Source organism: Anolis sagrei, chromosome 4 (genome assembly GCF_037176765.1).
Source record: "Anolis sagrei isolate rAnoSag1 chromosome 4, rAnoSag1.mat, whole genome shotgun sequence".
Taxonomy (NCBI): domain Eukaryota; kingdom Metazoa; phylum Chordata; class Lepidosauria; order Squamata; family Dactyloidae; genus Anolis; species Anolis sagrei.
This window is the reverse complement of record NC_090024.1, coordinates 112081998-112106179: the sequence shown is the minus strand read 5'-3', so window position 1 is coordinate 112106179 and position 24182 is coordinate 112081998. Positions and strand designations below refer to the sequence as shown.

At 42.4% G+C, this 24182-nt stretch overlaps 1 protein-coding gene across 2 annotated transcripts in view; it reads right to left on the bottom strand.

Annotated features, from left to right (window-relative positions):
• NR5A2 (nuclear receptor subfamily 5 group A member 2) overlaps window positions 1-24182 on the bottom strand; it is a 196357-nt gene that overhangs the window by 61516 nt on the left and 110659 nt on the right. For both annotated transcript variants that reach the window (XM_060774569.2, XM_060774570.2), the window contains exon 5: window positions 4500-4619. In XM_060774569.2, the coding sequence (XP_060630552.1) occupies window positions 4500-4619 (120 nt within the window). The remainder of the gene's footprint in view (window positions 1-4499; window positions 4620-24182) is intronic.

Below are 24182 nucleotides of genomic sequence, written 5' to 3'. Positions count from 1 at the left end.
GTCACATCTACACCAACCAAACAATGTGTGGTTTCTTCTTTCTGCCACTTAGGCAGAAAAAACGAAATGCAAAGATACAGAATGGGGGACACCTGGCTTGAGAGCTGTACGTGTGAAAAAGATCTTGAAGTCCTTGTGGACTTCAAGTTAAAGATCTTGAAGTCCTTGTGGACTTCAAGTTCTTGAAGATCTTGAAGTCCTTGTGGACTTCAAGTTAAATATGAGCCAACAATGTGATGTGGTGGCCAAAAAAGCCAATGGGATTTTGGCCTGCATCAATAGGAGCATAGTGTCTAGATCTAGGGAAGTAATGCTACCCCTCTATTCCGCTTTGGTTAGACCACATCTGGAATATTGTGTCCAATTCTGGGCACCACAATTCAAGAGAGATATTGACAAGCTGGAATGTGTCCAGAGGAGGGCGACTAAAATGATCAAGGGTCTGGAGAACAAGCCCTATGAGGAGCGGCTTAAGGAGCTGGGCATGTTTAGCCTGAAGAAGAGAAGGCTGGGAGGAGATATGATAGCCATGTATAAATATGTGAGAGGAAGCCACAGGGAGGAGGGAGCAAGCTTGTTTTTTTGCTTCCTTGGAGACTAGGATGCGGAACAATGGCTTCAAACTACAAGAGAGGAAATTCCATCTGAACATAAGGAAGAACTTCCTGACTGTGAGAGCTGTTCAGCAGTGGAACTCTCTGCCCCAGAGTGTGGTGGAGGCTCCTTCTTTGGAAGCTTTTAAACAGAGGCTGGATGGCCACCTGTCAGGGGTGATTTGAATGCAATATTCCTGCTTCTTGGCAGGGGGTTGGAATGGATGGCCCATGAGGTGTCTTCCAACTCTTTGATTCTATGATTCTCAGTTGCACCTCTCTACACTGTAGAATTAATGCAGTTTTACACCACTTTGACTGCCATGTCTTGTGGGGGCCATGTTTAGTGATGCAATCATGATTTAGGAGGTTTATAGACTTCAGAAATAAGCTCACACAAAAGTACATAGAAGAGCTTTTTCAACTTCAGAAAACTTTGTCCTGGGTGTACAATATGCTGCAGAGCTCATGGAGAGCAATTTCACTTCCAAACTGTTTCACTCTGCCCAGTGTTTTGTCATGCAATTCCAATAATCTGCTTCACATATCTTGTACATCTTTTTCCTTGGTAGATAGCAGATATGACTATCTATCCAAAGGAAAAAATCAACATGGTTTACATTAAGGTTAAGGCTCCCCATGTCAGTTTGGGACAGCAAATGAGTGATGTCGACTGCAGTCCAAACAAGCATCTGTTTCCTCAATATGTTTGTAAATGGAAGCAGTTTAGGTTTCAGCTGTTTAAATGCCAGTGGACCATCATTTGGTTTCACTTTGAATCAGAAATAAAGCACACCAAATGCACTCTGCCTTCCCATGACACTGTACATTCATTTCCATTAGAGCTGAAATACTTTTTCAAAGGGCACGGATTTGATTTAATTTAGCTTGTCACTCTCATTTACTTTGCCTCGCTCTAGGAAAATATAAATGAAACACAGCCACCAAGCGGCAGGGAATCCTCTTGGATCAACCACTCAAAAGGAGAGTCAGCGGCCCAATGTGCCCGGTCACACTCATTGTTCAGGGGCACCTTTGGAGTAAGTGTGTGAATGTGCAAAAATGGATTTTGTAAGGAAAGTGTCCAGGGTATCTTTTAACTTTAACTTTAAAGTTACTTCTGTTTACCTAATTTTAAGGGCTTTTCTGGGCTAAGTGAGGGCATTTTGTTGTCTGATGGAAAGAACAAGAGAGTAGTCTCTGACATTTCAACCCCAATTTGGTTTTTTTTTTGGGGGGGGGGCGAACATCCTTTTTGGATTACAATATTCAGAATTAGCAAGTTATCGCAGTTTGGGAGTTCTCCTGGATTCATCACTGAGCCTGGAATCCCAGGTTGCAGCGCTCGCACAATTAAAACTTGTGTGCCAGCTGTGCCCGTACCTTGGGAAGTCAGACTTGGCCACAGTGGTCCACGCTCTTGTTACATCTAGAATAGACTACTGCAATGCACTCTACATGGGGTTGCCTTTGAAGACTGCTCGGAAGCTTCAAATAGTCCAACGAGAGGCAGCCAGGTTAATAACTGGGGCGGCATACAGGGAGCATACAACTCCCATGTTACACCAGCTCCACTGGCTGCCACTTTGCTACCGGGCACAATTCAAAGTGCTGGCTTTGGCCTATAAAGCCCTAAACGGCCCCGGCCCAAATTACCTGTCCAAACGCATCTTCCTCTATGTTCCATCGCGGAGATTAAGATCCTCCGGGGAGGACCTGCTTTCCGTCCCACCATTGTCACAGGCACAATTGGTGGGGATGAGAGACAGGGCCTTCTCGGTGATTGCTCCCTGGCTATGGAACTCCCTTCCTTGTGAGATCAGGTTGGTCCCCTCCCTCCTGTCCTTTAGAAGGATGGTAAAAACTTGGCTGTGGGACCAAGCTTTCGGGACAGGGCAATGAAGCGACAATGGGAAAGATGACAGGGCCAGTTGGATTTGATGCGGATGGCTAGGACGGTTTTAAATTGTGCTATTTTAAATGGTGTATTTTAATATTTAGATAAATGTTTTTTAATGTTTATGTATTGTATCCAGACATTAAATGTTTGCCATGTATATGTTGAGCCCCCTTCGGGGTGAGAAGGGCGGAATATAAGTGTTTTAAATAAATAAATAATAAATAATTATGTATGAGATATTTTCAGGGTTGTAGTCCAAAATGGATTTCTGAAACTCAGGACTTTATCACATAATGCTAATATAGCACAATTACAGTGGGTTCTAGGCACATTTGGATGGATTTGGCTATCCCATAGTTGCACTGCACTTGATCAATGACTGGACTGTTTTCTTTGACAGGAAAAAAACAGCAATGAATTACTTGTCCGAACAGATTCTCCCCTATGAACCATCAAGGTTGTTAAGATCTTCTGGAGGGACCCTGCTCTCGGTCCCACCAACTTCGCAATTGCGTCTGGTGGGGACGAGGGGCAGGGCCTTCTTGGTGGTGGCCCCTCAGCTCTGGAACTCTCTCCCATTGGAGATTAGAGCTGCCCCTTCCCTCCTGACCTTTAGAAAGTTGGTGAAAACCTGGCTTTGGAATCTGGCATTTGATGAGTGAGGCAATGGCTTTTGACCACACAGACGGATGGGGATGAATAGTGATTTTTATGCTAACCACTTGGCTTTATATAGTTATATGATAGTACTTTAATGTGTTTATATTAGTGTATTATTGATGTGATGTTTTTAAACTATTGTGTATGAACCACCTTGTTGTAAACTGGCTTGAGTCCCTCGTTGGAGGTGAGAAGACCGGTATATAAAAGTTCTAAATAAATAAATAATAAATAAATGAATCCAAGTTTCATATGTGACTTTTCCTCGTGTGATAATGTCCTTGCACTGCAATCCCAATATTGTGAAGCAGAGGAAGGTCTCAATGAAATGATGTGGTTGTGACAAAACAAGAATGGAAAATGGGAAAACAAGAATGTTCATATGTAGGTAAAGGTAGTCCCCTGACATTAAGTCCAGTCATATCTGACTCTGGGGTGTGGTGCTCATCTCCATTTCTAAGCCGAAGAGCCAGCGTTGTCCGTAGACACCTCCAAGGTCATGTGGCCAGCATGACTGCATGGAGCGCCGTTACCTTCCCGCCGGAGCGGTACCTATTGATCTACTCACGTTTGCATGTTTTCGAACTGCTAGGTTGGCAGAAGCTAGGGCTGACAGCGGAAGCTCACGCCGCTCCCCGGAATCGAACCTGTGACCTTTCGATCAACAAGCTCAGCAGCTCAGTGCTTTAACCCACTGCGCCACCGGGGGCTCCCTCGTTCATATGTACATAACTCTATATACATGTGGAAATATATACGTATGTGTATGGATGGATTCAACATATATATATGGATGTATATTTCTCACTCTATTGTCGATGTTTGTCTATATGTACGTCATGTCCAGTCTCTTACTAATAAAAATGAATTGCCAAAAAAAAAAAAAAAAAGAATGGAAAAGGACAAAATAGAAAAAAACCAACGGTTTAGGTTAAATATAGTATGAAGCAAGGCTGTGCAGAAGATTGTTTGTGGGAATTTGCACCAATAAATTGCACTGTACAATTGAAGCAAGGTGTAAAAGTGATTGTACCAATAACCTTATGTTTCCATTTGCTTAAACAATGTGATTGTGAAGAGAGAACAAACTGGTGTGATAAAGTCCTCTATATACTGAACCCTAATTAACTAGAATTAGGGTATGAATCAATTTTTAAAAGTGAGTTAAAAGTTATATTTGATATTTTTGTTAGATCAGAGTGCCTCTGTCCTTTTTTTGTGCCAATATGTGTGCTCAATGGAAAATGCTTTCAGTGTAAAATGGAAGTGCTTCTGATTGAGTTTAAATCCTGCTATTTGGGTGAAAGGTTAAGAGCAAAATCAATATTTCTAGTCTGTAAACTCACTTGTTGCCCAGTGACTAGAAGGATGGATCCTTCCTTTCCGTGTACCACTTGCCGATAAATATGATCTAGAATTAATAGTTCACTCCAGCAGTTCTGAAGGAGCTTCATTTGGTCATCAACCTGCAAACACAGAAATATAACAAAGATTGCTGTAGAAGCGTCATCTGAATTCACTAAAAGCAAAAGTCTTATGCAATATAGAGGCACACTGACAGTTCTTTTCTCTAGGGTCATCTTCTGCCATTGACGTTCTTATATGCTCGGCTGAAATACAATAGGTTTAAGGCTTGGAAAAATTACATTTTGGTTTGCAACTCCCAGAAACTCATGATGACTGCATAATTCTGAAAACTGTAGCCTAAAATATTTATTTATTTATTTATTTATTTATTTGCTTTACTTCTATACCGCATTTTTCAGCCTAGATTAGGCGACTCAATGCGGTTTACACAGTGCAAGTTATACAGTAATATACAGTTAAAACACATCACACATTACAACAAAATCAACAATTATTATCAATTCCTTATCAATTCATGACGCCTCAACAGAACAAGATCCATTCTCATAATCCTTGTGCCATTCCTATGTTCAGTTTTACCGACTGCCTGTGTTCAGTTGTTCAGTTGCACTGATTAGCCAAATGCTTGCTCGTAGAGCCAAGTCTTGACCTTCCTCCAAAACGCCAGCAACGAGGGGGCCTGTCTGATGTCAACCGGTAGGGCATTCCATAGCCGAGGGGCCACCACCGAGAAGGCCCTGTCTCTCGTCCCCGCCAATCGTGCCTGTGATGCAGGCTGGACCGAGAGCAGGGCCTCCCCGGACGATCTTAATGTCTGCGCCGGTTCATAGGAGGAGATGCGTTCAGAGAGGTAAGAGGGGCCAGAACCGTTTAGGGCTTTGTAGGCTAATGCCAGCACCTTGAATTGTGCCCGGTAGCAAATTGGCAGCCAGTGGAGCTGGCTCAACAGAGGAGTGGTATGCTCCCTGAGTGCCGCTCCTGTTAACAACCTGGCTGCCGAGCGCTGGACCATTTGAAGCTTCCGGGCAGTCTTCAAGGGCAGCCCCACGTAGAGCGCGTTGCAGTAATCTATGTGGGATGTAACCAGAGTGTGGACTACAGTGGCCAAGTCAGACTTCCCAAGGTACGGGCGCAGCTGGTGCACAAGTTTTAATTGTGCGAATGCTCCCCTGGTTACTGCCGAGACCTGGGGTTCCAGGCTCAGTGAGGAATCCAGGATCACACCCAAGCTTTTTAAACTTTGAATGTGTCTGTAGGCCTTTAAATATTGGACTTTTTTTTAATCGTGTCAGGAGCGACTTGAGAAACTGCAAGTCGCTTCTGGTATGAGAGAATTTGCCGTCTGCAAGGACATTGCCCAGGGGACGCCCGGATGATTTGATGCTTTTATCATCCTTGTGGGAGGCTTCTCTCGTGTCCCAACATGAGGAGCTGGAGCTGATAGAGGGAGCTCATCCGCCTCTCCCTGGATTCGAACCTGTGACCTGTCGGTCTTCAGTCTTGCCGGCACAGGGGGTTAACCCACTGCGCTGGACTGAACCAACGGAAGAGTGGTTCCCGTGGTGCAGTGGCTTAAACCCCTGTGCCAGCAGAACTGAAGACTGACAGGTTGCAGGTTTGAATCTGGGGAGAGAGTGGATGAGCTCCCTCTATCAGCTCCAGCTCATCATGCAGGGACATGAGAGAAGCCTCCCACAAGGATGGTAAAACATCAAAACATCCAGGTGTCCCTTCAGAAGGGCCAATTCTCTCACACCAGAAGTGACTTGCAATTTCCAAGTCACTCCTGACATGACAAAAAATAGCACTAACATAATATTTAAATGCACAATTTATCTCTGATATATGCTGATGAATGCGTAGTTTAGTTTTTGCATTTTGCCATTGGTGTTGGGACCTGCAACAAAATGCTGTAATGCAGAGTACTTCTATTCATGAGTCTATCTGTATTCCTTTGTCAGTCAGCATACACAGTTTTCTACTAGTCTGTTGTGTGCTGCATTAGGCTTTCTTTATTCTATATTTTGGGATTTCTGGCAATATCAGGGTCTCCCAAGTCTTTTGATACCTCACAGATCTGGGTTAGGGTTAGGTTCTGGGTGTGGTATCATTTTTTCTACATAAGCAGTAGCACTGATACCAAATATTGGAAATTCAAATGTATTGTCGAAGGCTTTCATGGCAGGAATCACTGGGTTGTTGTAGGTTTTTTCGGGCTACATGGCCATGTTCTAGAGGCATTCTCTCCTGACGTTTCGCCTGCATCTATGGCAAGCATCCTCAGAGGTAGTGAGGTAGAGGTACCTCACTACCTATGAAGATGCTTGACATAGATGCAGGCGAAACATCAGGAGAGAATGCCTCTAGACCATGGCCATGTAGCCCGAAAAAACCTACAACAACCCATTGGAAATTCTTTTTTTTCTTTGAAAAGTTTGAATACTCAGTCTTTCCCCAAAATATTTTGGGAAGCAAAACCAGCCACATCAACAATAAAACACAAAAAGCATTATAATCCTATTACAAAAATTAGACAGCATAAAACCAGGGAGGTCATGAGTCATATTCTACAAAATAGCAGCTGAAAACCGAATAACTTCATAAAGGAGGAACACAAAACAATACCAATAAAACAACTAATACAACCAGAACTATCAGTTCCAATCTTCAGTTTGGTGTCAGATGAAAACTTTCATCTTACGTTACCCAATATGCCAAATTTCAATACTGGTGAGGTTGGAGGGAGAATTGATTTTGTTGTTTGGTAGATACTGGGATTTATAGTTCACCTACAATCAAAGAGCATTCTGAACCCCACCAACCATGGAACTGAACGAAACTTGGCACACAGAACTCCCATGACTAAGAGAAAATACTGGAAGTTTTTGGTAGGCATTGACCTTGAGTTTTGGAGTTGTAGTTCATCTGCATCCAGAGAGTACAATCATTGGACTCAAACAATGATTGATCTGGATCAAATTTGGCACGGATACTCAATATGCCCAAATGTGAACACTGGTGGAGTTTGGGGAAAATAGACCTTGACATTTGCGAATTGGTAGTTGCTGGGATTTATAGTTCTCTTTTAATGAAAGAGCATTCTGAATCCCGTCAACAACAGAATTCGGCCAAACTTCCCACATAGAACCCAGATGACCAACCGAAAATACTGTGTTTTCTGGTGGTCCTTGGCGATCCCTCTGACACCCTCTCACAACCCCCCCAGGGGTCCCGACCCCCAGGTAGAGAAACGCTGCTATAGGCTCACCATAAATTGACAGACTGGACGGCGCGCGTGCACGCACACACACATGCACACAACATAAAAGAACCCAATTCACATATATTATTATGATAAATGACATTATTGTTGGGTATCTCAACAAAGTAAACAAATGAATGAAAGAAAAAATGGCAATGTAAAATCATTGTTAGAAGACAGTCTTCTCCAATCTGGTGCCTTCCAATCTAGTGTTCAACTATTAATCTGATAATTTCCCAATAGTACAGCAAGACAGGATGGTGGAACTGCAGGCCATATGGATATCATTCATTCAGGAAGAAAAATATGGCACCCACAATTTCCCCAGAATTTACAAAACTATGGAAATCAAGTTGGAGTGAAGCAAATACAGCATGAAATACTTTTCAGTGGAAAAATGTAACCCAGAGAATTTTTAAAGAATTGGGAAATTGTTCCTTCCTGATCTATAATAATAGCCAATAACTAATATATCAGTGCTACCTTAAAGACTCTCACATTTCTTCCGGAATAAGTGTTTGTGGGCTACACAGGGATGGTGTAATAGCCTCAAGCATAGTTTTCCGGATGTCAGTGGCACCGTAACAGCGAAGTGATAAAAAGATTAGAGCTCACACTGACATTTGGCTGTAAGTCAGCAGGGCCACTGCTGTAGGAGAGCTGTTAATTTGCATGCAAAACTCCCAAGTACATTGCCTATATGTGTAATCTGGACTAGGAAAAATTGTTGCCTAAGTCTCCAAAGAGCCAGTTAATATACACAGTGCTGGTCTACACTAATCAATGTTCACCTTTCCCATGCTCAGATTTCAGCAGCAAAGTTCAAAACTAGTTCTCCGCTTTGATACGGTCAAGATCAGATTGTTTTAAACCAAAAATGCACTATTGTTATGAACATTTCTTGTCATAATTTGTGATATTCAGAAACACAGCTGATCTGGAATAATAACTATTAGGGCTGGGCGGTTTTGTTTCGTTAATTCGTAATTCGTTAATAATTCGTTAATTTTTTCAATTACAAAACAATAACGAATCATTCTGGAGCAATTATTAAAAAAAACGAATTTTCAAAAACGTTTTGTAAATACTTCGTATTTCGATATTGTATTCGTTTCGTTATTGTTTTGAGGTCGTTTCGTTATTATTTCCGCATGTCTGGGCCAGTTTATGGTTTAATTAGTGAAAAAAAATTATAATATCACACCAACAGTCAACAACAGAGGGAGAGGGAAGCTTCAGAAGGTTTTGGAGGTTTTTTAGCGTATTTCGCGGTCGCGTCCGCCATTAACGAATCGATTCGTTATTGTTTCGGAAATCGATTCGTTAATTTTTTACCATTTACGAAATTTCGTAAATATCGAACTTTTTAAAAGGAAAATTTTGTAATTATTTTAAATATCGAAACAAAAAAACCCCCCAAATACAAATCGATTTTAGAAACAAATTTTTCCGTTGTTACCCAGGCCTAATAACTATATGTATTGTCGAAGGCTTTCATGGCCGGAATCACTGGGTTGTTGTAGGTTTTTTCGGGTTGTATGGCCATGGTTTAGAGCAGTGTTTCTCAACCTGGGGGTCGGGACCCCTGGGTGGGTTGCGAGGGGGTGTCAGAGGGGTCACCAAAGACCATCAGAAAACACAGTATTTTCTGTTGGTCATGGGAAGTTTGGCCCAATTCTATCATTGTTGGGGTTCAGAATGTTCTTTGATTGTAGGTGAACTATAAATACCAGCAACTACAACTCCCAAATGTCAAGGTCGATTTCCCCCAAACTCCACCAGTGTTCACATTTTGGCATATTGAGTATTCATGCCAAGTTTTGTCCAGATCCATCATTGTTTGAGTCCACAATGCTCTCTGGATGTAGGTGAACTACAACTCCAAAACTCAAGGCCAATGCCCACCCAACTCTTCCAGGGTTTTCTGCTGGTCATGGGAGTTCTGTGTGCAGAGTTGGGTCAGTTCTATCATTGGTGGAGTTCAGAATGCTCTTTGATTGTAGGCTAACTATACATTCCAGCAACTACAATTCCCAAATGACAGATTCAATCCCCCCCACAACCCCACTAGTATTCAAATGTGAGCGTATTGGGTATTTGGGCCAAATTTGGTCCAGTGAATGAAAATCCATCCTGCATATCAGATATTTACATGACGATTCAGAACAGTAGCAAAATTCCAGTTGTGAAGTAGCAACGGAAACAATTTTATGGTTGGGGGTCACCACAACATGGGGAATTGTATTAAGGGGTCGCAGCAGGAGGAAGGTTGAGAAACACTGGTCTAGAGGCATTCTTTCCTGACGTTTCGCCTGCACTTTGGCAAGCATCCTCAGAGGTAGTCACTACCTCTGAGGATGCTTGCCAAAGTGCAGGCAAAACGTCAGGAGAGAATGCTTCTACACCATGGCCATACAGCCCGAAAAAACCTAGACAACCCAATAACTATATGGTTCTAAAAATAGCACTTCAATGGTTCCCATATCTATATAAATAAAAATGTAATGTTTGTTTGTGGGATTAACAGAGCTCAAAAACCACTGGACAAAATGACACCAAATTTGGCAGCAAAACACATTCTAATCCGATCTATGTCTTTCAAACAAAAAAACCCGTAAAAATGAAGGGGAAATAAAACTCCCCCTAAAGAAAAATGCCTTACAGAGCATGTGCAAAAGCCCCTCTCCCCATTGAGCAAGAAGAATGAAGCACCAACCGTTGTGAGGGGAGAGAAGCCTTGCCATGGAGTCCCTTTCCATGTATGGGCCCTCCTTCCCTCCAAGTCTCCTCCCGCCTGCCCCACACCCGGCCCAGCAAGGCTGAGGGCTACAGCAAGGCTCCCTTACTACCCGGGCAAGAAGTAGAGAAGGGAAGGAAGGAAAGAGGGAGAGAAGAAAGGATTGAAAGAGGGCAGGAAAGAAAGAAGGAAAGAGAGAGGGAAGGAAGGAAGCAAAGAGCAAAGGAAAGGAGGACAGAAAGAGGTAGAGAAGGAAGAATGGAGAGAAAGAAGGTAAAGAAAAGGGGGGAGGAAGGGTGGAAAGAGAGAAGGAAAGAAAAAAAGGAAGGAACAAAGTAAAGAGGGAAGGAGAGTGAGAAAAAGGGAGGGAAGGTTGGCCACAGCAACGCTAACAGACCAATGAGTGTCCATCACTCATAACCCTCCCCCCCAGGGGCGGCTCAACCCATTACGCAAAGTAAGCATTTGCAGTATAGTTGATTTTGCCCAGGGGCGCTCTTGAGGCGCTCTTGGGGAAAATAGATCTTGACATATGTGAGTTGTAGTTACTGGGTTGTATAGTTCACCTACAATCAAAGAGCATTCCGAACTCCACCAATGATGGAACTGAACCAAATATGGCACACAGAACTCCCACGACGAACAGAAAATATATAGCAGTGATTGGTTGGGGGGGGGGGGGGGCGCCAAAATACTGTTTGCTTACAGTTGAAAATTACCTAGGGCCGCCTCTGCTCCCCCCCCCCCCCAAAAAGGTTGATGGTCTCTTCCTCCTTCCACACCAACGATCCATTCAGCCCATTCCAGATTTACTGTACAGCTTGTGAGGTTACAGTGCAAATGTGTGCCTTTTGGGAAGCAGGTAAGGACATTATCCCAGACTAAATTTTCCCGTTTTCTCACTGTCTTCTCATGCTGACGTAACAGAGTCTCTTGGAGACCTTCCTACAACGCACAATCACTTCTGGTGGCTGTGTGTGCAAAGCCATCATGCCAGCATGAGAAGATGGAATGAAAAGTCTGTTTTCAGGAGTTGGGTACTCCCCAACTCTTGATTGAAGATAGCGGCAATAATAATAATAATAATAATAATAATAATAATAATAATAATAACACTTTATTTATATTCTGCCTTTCTTACCCTGAAGGGGACTCAGGGCGGATCACAGTACACATACACAGCAAAAGTTCAATGCCGCTTTGTATAGATAATACACAGACAGACAGAACAGAAGGAGGTGGTTTGCTTCGACTCAGTGTCCAACTGTTTTTGGTGCCCTGGAAGTTTGGGCTCGAGTCCAGGGGATGCTGTTGCTCTATCCTCTATGACGAAGAGCCGTCAGGACTTCCTCCTTCCTTTTGGTCACCCAGCATTTTCTGATCTTCTTTCTTTATGGCAGGGGTCCTCAAACTAAGGCCCGAGGGCTGAATACGGCCCTCCAAGGTTATTTACCCGACCCTCACTCAGGGTCAACCTAAGTCTGAAATGACTTGAAAGCACACAACAACGACAACAATCCTATCTCATCAGCCAAAAACAGGCCCACACTTCCCATAGAAATACTAATAAGCTTATATTTGTTAAAATTGATCTTCATTTTAATTATTGTATTGTTTTTAAGTGTTTTTGCACTACAAATAAGAAATGTGCAGTGTACATAGGAATTCATTCTTTTTTTTAACTTATAATCCGGCCCTCCAGCAGTTTGAGGGACTGTGACCTGGCTCTCTGTTTAAAAAGTTTGAGGACCCCTGCTTTATGGCATCATAAAACACCTCCCCCGCTTTTAGCCGTACCTAATTTCTCTAATCACAGCTAAAGCTGTTTTCAAATTGCTTAGGTAAACAATGAGCTAGGCTGACAGTTGGCAGCTCATGCCAACCCGGGGCTTCGAACTTGCAACCTTTTGGTTGATAGATCTTATAATTGCTGGTGATTTACCAGCTGTGTTAAACCTCCAGCAGAGGAAAAGTGGAGGAAAGAAAGCGGGAAATGCTGTGGCATGGCTGGCCATTCCCAAAGATGGATCATGTTGGGTTAGATCATGTCTCCACTATTGAGATGCTTCCCTGTGCTTCCCCCCTTCTCTCCTGTCCATTGGATAAGGTTGTAAGATCACAAAAGCATTTGAAAAGATGGAAACAATGCTGGGATCCAAGCAAGCTTGGTGTGGATCTCAGCACTGCTGTAACTATTTTGTATCTATGCATTGTCGAAGGCTTTCATGGCTGGAATCACTAAGTCCTTGTGGGTTTTTTCGGGCTATATGGCCATGTTCTAGAGGCATTTCTCCTGACGTTTCGCCTACATCTATGGCAAGCATCCTATTTTGTATCTGGCTACAGGGACATAGCCAGATGCTTCTCTAATCTTGCCTGGTTCCTACAAACGGATAAATATGCTATCTTGATCCATACATGATTGTAACTAAGACTGCCATTTTGACAAGTCATGGTGGCTAGGGGGTCCTGGGAAGGACAGTCCAAGTTCTTCCTTTTTGTAGTGACATTTGCTTTAGTCAAATATTGAGCCGAGATAACAGCTCAGTTAGTAAAATGATGGAAATCCCATAGATAGTGCCTCCTGAGGAACACAACCAGCCCTAGGCCTAATGGCAACACACAGTCAAACTGTTGAGTGACCCCACTGAATTTTTCAAAGATCTAGTCTGGTCCACGGAGCTGGCAATTTATCACGAGCCCCTTTTGACAATCTAGCTTAGTGAAAGAAAGAGGAGGGGAACACAGCAGATGGATATATTACTAAGTTAAAGTGAAGCTTGTGTTATCACAGGAACAACCTTGCTCTATCCCCACACTGCATGTAACCATGATAATTCATTTCTGCTTAGATCAGAGAACAAGGCTGCGCCTATATATATATATTTTAGAAAAGCTCTTCTTGACTTTGCCCTGGCTGTATTTATCTCTTGTGCCAATTCTAACAGAGCCGCCTGTTATCGGGAAGAGAAGATTGCCGTCGCATTCAGTTGAAAAAGTATCAGCCCCACATCTTCAGCACCATTCCCACGAACACACCATCTTTTTTCACTTATAATATTTTCTCGGCACCATTGTTTTACTAGAACATTGTAGATAAATTACAACTGTGTATTTACAACAGATAGCTGAAAGGTTAAAGTTTGAAATAAGATGAGATACTTGGTCTGTTCCCAAAGAACGTATAGAGTTAGTTGTTTTGTTTTTTAAAATTATTTTTCAAGTCCTGGTAATCAGTATGACCAAGGTAATTATTGGAAATCATTGAACTAGAAATTATTGGGTTAGAAATATATTAGACAAAGGCACAAAAGGAGCAGAGCGAATGCTTGCTTTGACTCCCAACCCTGCCAGCTGCATAAAATCTCATTTCCAAAGAATTGTCGGATGAAGAGGACTTGGAAAAACTGCACCATAGCTTTGTGGACCACTGTTATTAATATTGTTATTATTTGTGTCCTTTGCTTTTAATATTTTTTTCTGTGTTTCCTATCTAAAAATACCACAAAAATATCAGGTTATCACATTAAGACATTTTCTATTATACTACACTGTAATTTTTTTTTCGTTCAGTCGCCTCCGACTCTTCGTGACCTCATGGACCAGCCCACGCCAGAGCTCCCTGTCGGCCGTCACCACCCCCAGCTCCTTCAAGGTCAGTCCAGTCACTTCCATCCATCCATCTTGCCCTTGGTCGGCCCCTCTTCCTTTTGCCTTCCACTTTCCCCAGCATAATTGTCTTCTCTAGGCTTTCCTGTCTCCTCATGATGTGGCCAAAGTACTTCAACTTTGTCTCTAGTATCCTTCCCTCCAATGAGCAGTCGGGCTTTATTTCCTGGAGGATGGACTGGTTGGATCTTCTCGCAGTCCAAGGCACTCTCAGCACTTTCCTCCAACACCACAGCTCAAAAGCATCGATCTTCCTTCGCTCAGCCTTCCCTAAGGTCCAGCGTTCACATCCGTAGGTTACTACAGGGAATACCATGGCTTTGACTAGGCGGATCTTTGTTGCCAGTCTGATGTCTCTACTCTTTACTATTTTATCGAGACTGGACATTGCTCTCCTCCCAAGAAGTAAGCGTCTTCTGATTTCCTGGCCACAGTCTGCATCTGCAGTAATCTTTGTGCCTAGAAATACAAAGTCTGTCACGGCTTCCACATTTTCTCCCTGTATTTCCCAGTTGTCAATCATTCTTGTTGCCACAATCTTGGTTTTTTTGATGTTTAGCTGCAACCCGGCTTTTGCACTTTCTTCTTTCACCTTGAGTAGAAGGCTCCTCAGCTCCTCCTCGCTTTCGGCCATCAGAGTTGTGTTAGCACTGTTATTTAACTCAAGATGCTGCTCTTATGTCAAAGCAAAACCCAGGTGGGTCAATATCTCTCAACTCAAAACACTCTTAAGTTGGGATGCTTTTAAGTAGAGGTTTTGCTGTATTCATGGCAGCAGACTAAATGTTACAGGATACAAACTTTTTCATAGTGGCCCCATAGTGATCTTATTTCTCTTTCAATGTTGTTCACTTGGAGCTGAATTAATAAATTAATGGCAACAGCAACAATGTGGTTTTAATGCCCTATCACACTACATTATTATAACACTAATATTCTATTTTAACTGCAATGGCAGCATTCTGTTGAATTCTGGGGTTTGCAATTTAATAAGCTCTCCCTAAACTGCAAATTTCAGTATTCCATACAATTTTGTCATTTCATGTGTTTATTTTGATGCTATTTTGTTTCTTTGAACTTTGCTTTGTTGTATTGTTATTTTTGGGCTTGGCCTCATGTTAGCCACCCCGAGTTCCCCTTGGCGGACATAGTGGGGGGGGGGGGGGTATAAATAAAAGTTTATAAAGTTCTGGCTTTCATGGCCAGAATCACTGGGTTGTTGTAGGTTTTTTCAGGCTATATGGCCATGTTCTAGAGGCATTCTCTCCTAACGTTTCACCTGCATCTATGGCAAGCATCCTCAGAGGCAGTGAGGTCTGTTGGAACTAGGGGAATGGGTTTATATATCTGTGAAATTACCAGGTGGGACAAAGAACTCTTGTCTGTTGGAACTAGGTGTGAATGTTTCAACTGATCACTTTGATTAGCATTTGATGGCCTGGAAGTTGTTTGGTGTGGCTTGTTAGTGCCTGGGGCAATCTTTTGTTGAGAGGTGATTAGATGTCCCTGATTGTTTCCTCTCTGTTGTTTTGCTGTTGTAATTTTAGAGTTTTTTAATACTAGTAGTCAGATTTTGTTCATTTTCAAGGTTTCCACCTTTCTGTTGAAATTGTCTACATGCTTGTAGATTTCAATGGCTTCTCTGTGTAGTCTGACATGGTGGTTGTGAGAGTGGTCCAGCATTTCTGTGTTCTGAAATAATATGCTGTGTCCAGGTTGGTTCATCAGGTGCTCTGCTATGGCTGACTTTTCTGGTTGAAGTAGTCTGCAGTTCCTTTCATGTTCCTTGATTCGTGTTTGGGCAATACTGCGTTTGGTGGTCCCTATGAAGACTTGTCCACAGCTGCATGGTACACGGTAGACTCCTGCAGAAGTGAGAGGATCCCTCTTGCTGAACGTAGCATTTGTTGGATTTTCTTGGTGGGTCTGTAGATAGTTTGTATGTTGTATTTCCTCATCAGCTTCCCTATGCGGTCAGTGGTTCCCTTGATGTATGGCAAGAATACTTTTCCTCTGGGTGGATCTTTGTCGTTACTCTCATTTCTTCTTCTTCTTCTTCTTCTTCTTATTATTATTATTATTATTATTATTATTATCATTTACTTGGATAAAGGTAAAGGTTTCCCCTTGACATTAAGTCTAATCATGTCCAACTCTGGGAGTGGTGCTCACCTCCATTTCTAAGCCAAAGAGCTGGCATTGTCAGTAGACACCTCCAAGGTCACTTGGTCAACATGACTGCATGGAGTGATGTTACCTTCCTGCTGAAGTGGTTCTTATTGATCTACTCACATTTGCATGTTTTTGAACTGCTAGGTTGGCAGAAGCTGGAGCTAAAAATGGGAGCTCACCCCATCCCATGGATTTGTAGCACTGACCTTCTGGTCAGCAAGTTCTGCACCTTAGCAGTTTAACCCACTGTGCCACCGTGGCCCCATTACTTGAATACACTTAAGTATTTATAACCATACTAGCCGTCCTCTGTCACGCGTTGCTGTGGCCCAGTCTGGTGATCTGGAAAATAAAGTAATGGTTTCTAATCTATGTAATTTCTTTATGCTAAACAGAATTTCTTGTTGTTTCTTTTTCAGTGTTGATGTGGAGAGAATCTGGTTTGCCTACTCTGGAACATGCAACATATCATTGTCCTTCTTTAGGGGTCCCTTTCAAATCTATGATATTATATCTGTGTGTGGATGGCTCTTTGTCAGGAGGGCTTCGATTACATTTTCTTGCCCTGGTGAAGAGAGTTGGACTGCATGGCCTTAAGTATTTTCGGTTGGTCATGGGGGTTCTGTGTGGGAAGTTTCCCCCAATTCTGTTGTTCGTGGGGTTCAGAATGCTGTTTTGATTGTAGGTGAACTATAAATCCCAGTAACTACAAATCCCAAATGTCAAGGTGTATTTTCCCCAAACTCCATCAGTGTTCATATTTGGGCATATTGAGTATTCGTGCCAAGTTTGGTCCAGATCCATCATTGTTTAGAGTCCACAGTGCTCTCTGGATGTAGGTGAACTACAACTCCCAAACTCAAAGTCAATTCCCCCCAAACCCTTCTAGTGTTTTCTGTTGGTCATGGGAGTCCTGTGTGTCACCTTTGATTCAATTCCATAACTGGTGGAGTTCAGAATGCTCTTTGATTGTAGGTGAACTATACATCCCAAGAACTACAACTCCCAAAAGACAAAATAAAAAAAATGAGTGAAGGACATACATTGGGTTGTTAGGTGTTTGCTGTCCAAATTTGGTGTCAATTAGTCCAGTGGTTTTTGAGTTCTGTTGATCCCACAAACAAACATTACATTTTTATTTATATAGATATTTCAACGGATGGGAGAGCAAATGGGGAGACTTTAGATGAGAAAGTGGAAGGGTTTACCAATGCGGGAAATTCTGTCCAATCTAAACTCCACCTGTTCAACAAAAAGGTGGTCTGGATGTGAAAGACAACCCTGGATTATTCCAACAAAAAAAAGTTAGTGAGATTAAACTATCAAAAACTAAATCCAGATTGAAACATTTGTAATTTCAAACAGTAGATACGGTTGAAACAATTTCAGGCAAACATATTTGTAGAAAACACTTTAACACAGTTTTTGTCTCAACCACAGGCAGCAATTTTGGAAGCCTGTAAATTACTTTGTATTGGAAGCTTTTCAAGGAAAAGTCATCTGCATACCACGGCTTGCCTCCCCCTTCCCTAGTCAGTATCACCTCATTAGGAAGCCAATGCTGTGCAAACAGTGTGAAACAGCCAAGTCAGAATAAACAATTACTGCTCTTCTCCTGCGGTTACACACAAGATACAGAAAAGTACGTAACAAAACCAAGAAGCAATGCAACATCTTTAGCTCAGCCTTTTAACTTGGGACTGGCATGGAAGTTCCATGTACATTATGGAGCTCCCATGTGTGATAAAAGAGCTATCCAAGGTACTAAACCCTATCTCTAAAGGGGGCTGAAAGAATTAAGTTTGGACTAAACTCAGGTTACATTCACTATCCCATGTCCACCAGCCACCTCTGTACTGATATCCAATAGATCACTGAAAAAGAAGCAAACACTTGGATGGGAAAAAAAACATTAAAAGGAAAAAAATGTTTTCAGTAAACATCTTTTTCAGCGGATTATTACTTTGGAAACGAATGAACAAAACTCACTTTACATTAGAAGGTTTTCTTTTAAGGTGCTGTAAGACATCAATTTGCCTTGAAAGCTCCTTCCTTCCCAACAAGGGCTCTAAAATGAGTAAAAGCTTGGGAAAAGCTCACAAAAAACAGCCTTTGTATTGGGTTGCCTGAAATACATTCGACTACAACTTCCATTATCTATAGAAAACTAGGTGGGGATTATGGAGTTCGTAGTACAACATATTTGATGGGGCAAGTTGATGTAGATTATGGAAGCTGTAGTTTTTATATGATTCTATACAGTTGGAGTTAGTTTCCATCTTTCTACACATCCAATGAATATTTAGTTATTTACTGTATTTGTATTTAATAATAATAAGAATAAGAATAAGAATAATAAGTTTGTCCCCTGACATTAAGTCCAGTCATGTCTGACTCTGAGGTGTGGTGCTCATCCACATTTCTAAGCCGAAGAGCCGGCGTTGTCCACAAACACCTCCAAGGTCATGTGGCCAGCATGACTGCATGGAGTGCCGTTACCTTCTCGCTGGAGCGGTACCTATCGATCTACTCACATTTGCATGTTTTCGAACTGCTAGGTTGGCAGACGCTAGGGTTGACAACGGACGCTCATGCCACTCCCCAGAATCGAACCTGTGACTTTTCGGTCAACAAGCTCAGCAGCTCAGCGCTTTAACACACTGCGCCACCGGGGACTAATAATAATAATAATAAGTATTATTAATAATTATTAATAATAATAATTTTATGTCTTGCCCGCCTCTCTTTGTGGTTTGAGACAGGTTACAGCATAATTAAGCACATAAACTTTGAAAAAATGCTAGAAACACACATATTAAAATGTATTTCCATAATAATAGTGCACATTTTCTTGCTCCTTTGAAAAATTAACAATAATGGCAAAGCATGTTTGTGGGAGTAAAACTTTTTCCATGACTCCGACTCCTGATCTCTCATTAAGTGTAAGTGCAAGTGATCAGTAACTACTAGCATTTGACTGATCAGCATTTAAGTATGTCTTATTGAAGTAGGTGAATTAATTTCACTGAAGGGGAGAAATGCCCATGAGATCTGTGGTGGTCCATTCACAAATGCACGGCAATACTTGAGTTAGTCACCTTGTTGTAAAGAATGTAAAGATAGGTTGTTGTAGGTTCTTTTGGGCTATATGGCCATGTTCTAGAGGCATTCTCTCCTGACGTTTCGCCTGCATCTATGGCAAGCATCCTCAGAGGTAGTGAGACGTCTACACCTCACTACCTCTGAGGATGCTTGCCATAGATGCAGGTGAAATGTCAGGAAAGAATGCCTCTAGAACATGGCCATATAGCCCAAAAGAACCTACAACAACCCAATGATTCCAGCCATGAAAGCCTTCGACAATACAATGTAAAGATATATGACTAACTTTGGGAGCAAACACAGAATGAATTTCTGTGGAGAAGCATGCAGAGACAGTATTACACACTCCAAGAGCAAATCATTGTCTCAAGTAAATGTAGATTAAAGAGTTGACTGGGCACAAATCAATCAGGTAAAAACAAAAAACAAAAAACAGCCCTTGCCAATGAGCATTCCATTGCGGGCTTACATATTCATTAATAGTTAATTGTGACTGGAGATTTTCTTCTGCACTATGGGGAGAGATACAGTCATTGTTTTCATCCCTTCAATTCCCTCAGTATGCCTTGTGCTGATTATTCTCTTTGAATGTATCTCACATTGCTCTTGAGAGGTCCAGCATTGAAAATGTATTCCAGAAAGGGTAGAAAGAAGTATGCTGTAGCCAAGATGGGCCTTCCCTCGATCCAATCATGTGTTATAACAGCAAGTGAATGGTCAACTATGTTCCAAGTGCCCTCTTGTTGGAAAAATAGTTGACCAGGGATGTCAGGGGATCAGACAAATGTAGGGTTTCCAAGACATAATCCTGTCCTTCAACAGAGAAAAACAACAACAACAACAATAATAATAACACTTTATTTGTACCCCGCTACCATCTCCCCAAGGGACTCGGTGCGGCTTACATGAGGCCGAGTCCAAATACAACAATACAAGCAATAATAACAACAATACAAGCAATTAAAATAAAAAACATAAACAATAAAATATGCAACAATTAACAAAAGACAACACACAATTAAAAACAGTGGGAAGACCAAATGTAAAGTTAAAATTGGAAATCATGCCAGGACATGGGCAAAAAGGTGAAAGTGGTGTTTGTGGAAAACATCCAAGCAGACCTAATATGTAAAGTGCTTTGGAGGACAAAGTGCTATGGGATCATTATTCTGGGAAAGCACACTGGAACAACCACGTCTTCAAGTTCCTCCTAAAGACTGCCAGAGTTGGGGCCTGCCTGATGTCCTTAGGGAGTAAATTCCAGAGTCAAGGGGCCACCACCAAAAAGGCCCTCTCTCTCGTCCACACCAATCGTGCCTGCGATGCAGGTGGGATCGAGAGCAGGGCCTCTCCAGATGATCGAAGAGATCGTGTGGGTTCGTATACAGAGATGCGGTCACGCAGGTAGGCGGGTCCCAAACCATTCAGGGCTTTGTAGGTAAGAACCTGCACCTTGAATTGGGCTCGGAAAATGAATGGCAGCCAGTGGAGCTCCTTGAACAGGAGGGTTGACCGCTCCCTGTAAGAAGCCCCAGTTAACAACCTGGCTGCTGCCCGTTGGACCATCTGGAATTTCCGAGTTGTTTTCAAGGGCAGCCCCACATAGAATGCATTGCAGTAATCCAGTCAACAACTGGGTAGTCTAGGAGGAATAGCTGGAGGCCACCTGAAACAATTGTTCCATTGTGACTAATGATAAGAGACAGCTCTGGTTACAAAAGTGACATAGAAGCTGCATCATTGTAGCTGACTCAGATTCAATTACTGTACAAAGGTACCAGTAATGACCACAGAAAGGTAGGAAAGATCCAGATTTTATTCTCAATTTCAAAGGCGCTATGCAAAGCACTGAGCCCAATTCCTCAAAACAATTTCAGCACCTTGGATAGCTCAATTAAAGTTCAGATAAGTATCCAGATTAGGTCCACCATCCCACTTATTTAGGACAACCAATCGTCATTACTTTTCAGGCCAGTATTGCTCAATCACATACTGTCATTTGTTGGGATCATGTCATGCATTCCTCTAATTGTTGCTGGATGCCAGCTCCCTCACCATTGGCTATACTGGCTATATATGATAGGAGCCATGTATAAATACATGAGAGGAAGCCACGGGGAAGAGGGAGCAAGCTTGTTTTCTGCTTCCCTGGAGACTAGGATATGAAACAATGGCTTCAAACTACAAGAAAGGAGTTTCCATCTGAACATGAGGAAGAACGTCCTGACTGTGAGAGCTGTTCAGCAGTGGAACTCCCTGCCCCGGAGTGTGGTGGAGGCTCCTTCTTTGGAAGCTTTTAAACAGAGGCTGGATGGCCATCTGTCAGGGGTGATTTGAATGCAATATTCCTGCTTCTTGGCAGGGAGTTGGATTGGATGGCCCATGAGGTCTCTTCCAACTCTTTGATTCTATGATTCTATAGTCCAATTAAATCTGAACCACTGTGCATGCACTCTCATTATCTATATAATCCGGAAACACAGTTTCTCTTGATGTATAGATCCCTAACAAATATTGGCTTTACCTAGATGATGACACATAATAATAATAATAATCATTATCATCATCATCTTTATTTATACCCTGCCACCAACTCCCCAGTGGGGACTCAGAGTGGCTTACATGGGGCCAAGCCCGGGCAACATATTACAGCAATAAAATCAAAGCATAAACAACAAACAACAACACCACCATTTGGAGCCATGGAGAAGAAGAACTCAACAGGTTCCTGGACCATCTTAACAGCATCCACCCAAACATCCAGTTCACCATGGAAAAAGAAAATGAAGGAAGACTGCCTTTTCTAGATGTCCTAGTCATCTGCAAACCAGATCAACAATTGGGTCACACTGTTTACAGAAAACTCTCACACACAGATAGATATCTACATAAAAACTCCAACCATCACCCAAGTCAAAAAAGAAGCACCATTAAAGCCTTGGCAGATTGTGCAAAAAGAATCTGCAAACCCCACCTCCTCCAAGATGAACTGAACCACCTAAACCGTGCTCCACAGGCCAATGGATACTCCACCTCAGACATCAGAAGAGCTGCAAGACTGAGAACAAGCCACGAGAGTCAAGACGAAGATCCACCCAGAGGAAAGTGTTCTTGCCATACATCAAGGGAACCACTGAGCGCATAGGGAAGCTGATGAGAAAACACAACATACAAGCTATCTACAGACCCACCAAAAAAATCCAACAAATGCTACGTTCAGCAAAGGGCAAGAGGGATCCTCTCACTTCTGCAGGAGTCTACTGTGTACCATGCATCTGTGGACAAGTCTACATAGGGACCACCAAACGCAGCATTGCCCAAACACGAATCAAGGAACATGAAAGGCACTGCAGACTACTTCAACCAGAGAAATCAGCCATAGTAGAGCACCTGATGAATCAACCTGGACACAGCATATTATTTGAGAACACAGAAATGCTGGACCACTCTCACAACCACCATGTCAGACTACACAGAGAAGCCATTGAAATCTACAAGCATGTGGACAATTCCAACAGAGAGGAGGAAACCATGAAAATGAACAAAATCTAACTACCAGTATTAAAAACTCTAAAATTACAACAGCACAACAACAGTGAGGAAACAAACAAGGACATCTAATTACCTCTCAACAAAAATTTGCTCCAGGCACTGTCAGGCCATTATATGCTAATCAAGGTGGTCAGTTGAAACATTCACACCTAGCTCCAGCAGAGAAGAGTCCTTTGTCTCGCCCTGGTCATTCCACAGATATATAAACCCTTTTTCCTAGTTCCAACAGACCTCACAACCTCTTTCACTCAGACTCAGCCCCCCCGAACCAAACTCAGCCCCCCCCCAAACAAAATCCTGGTTACGGGCCTGCCTGTCCCGAAAGCTTGGTCCCACAGCCAAGTTTTTACCATCCTTCTAAAGGACAGGAGGGAGGGGACCGACCTGATCTCACCAGGAAGGGAGTTCTATAGCCAGGGAGCAATCACCGAGAAGGCCCTGTCTCTCATCCCCACCAATCATGCCTGTGACAATGGCGGGACGGAAAGCAGGGCCTCCCCAGAGGATATTAATCTACGTGATGGTTCATAGGGGGAGTGCATTCATTTACCATTTGTTCATTTACCATGCAAGAACTGAGTCAAGATTCCCACACCCAAATCCAACACATGCACCAATTAATGACCAGCATTGAATCCAATATATCTGGACATCACCAGGTTGCCTGTCCGTAAGGAATCACTCCTATCGAGGAATCTTGAAGAAAGCCAGTCTTCCCCCCATCCTCAATCATCTACCTCCTTCCGGCAAGCTAACATGCAACAGGGTTTCTGAACTCCTGAAGAGTAGGCAAACATAAGTTCTCAGCATTTCCCACTAACTCACAGATGGTTTCTAAGTGAAAAAATAAGGTCATAGCTGGGTATTTGGATTATGCACAGAATCAAACACAGTGCCTGGCATTTTAAAACTGGCTTTTATGCCATTTTTCATGTTTAGCTTTGTTTTTGCTTTGCATACTAGATCACATGTAGGTTATTCATGTTTGACACTCAGCATTATTTCTGATGAATTATGGATGCCATTTCCAGGGGTTCTGTTCATTCATTTCTCTTTTTTTCCCCAATGTGAAAAAGGCAGATGTTTTGTTATTCTTTTTTTTACAAAAAACAATTCTTGCTGAAAACCCGATAACACAGGAACTGTTCAGTGTCAAAGTGATGACAA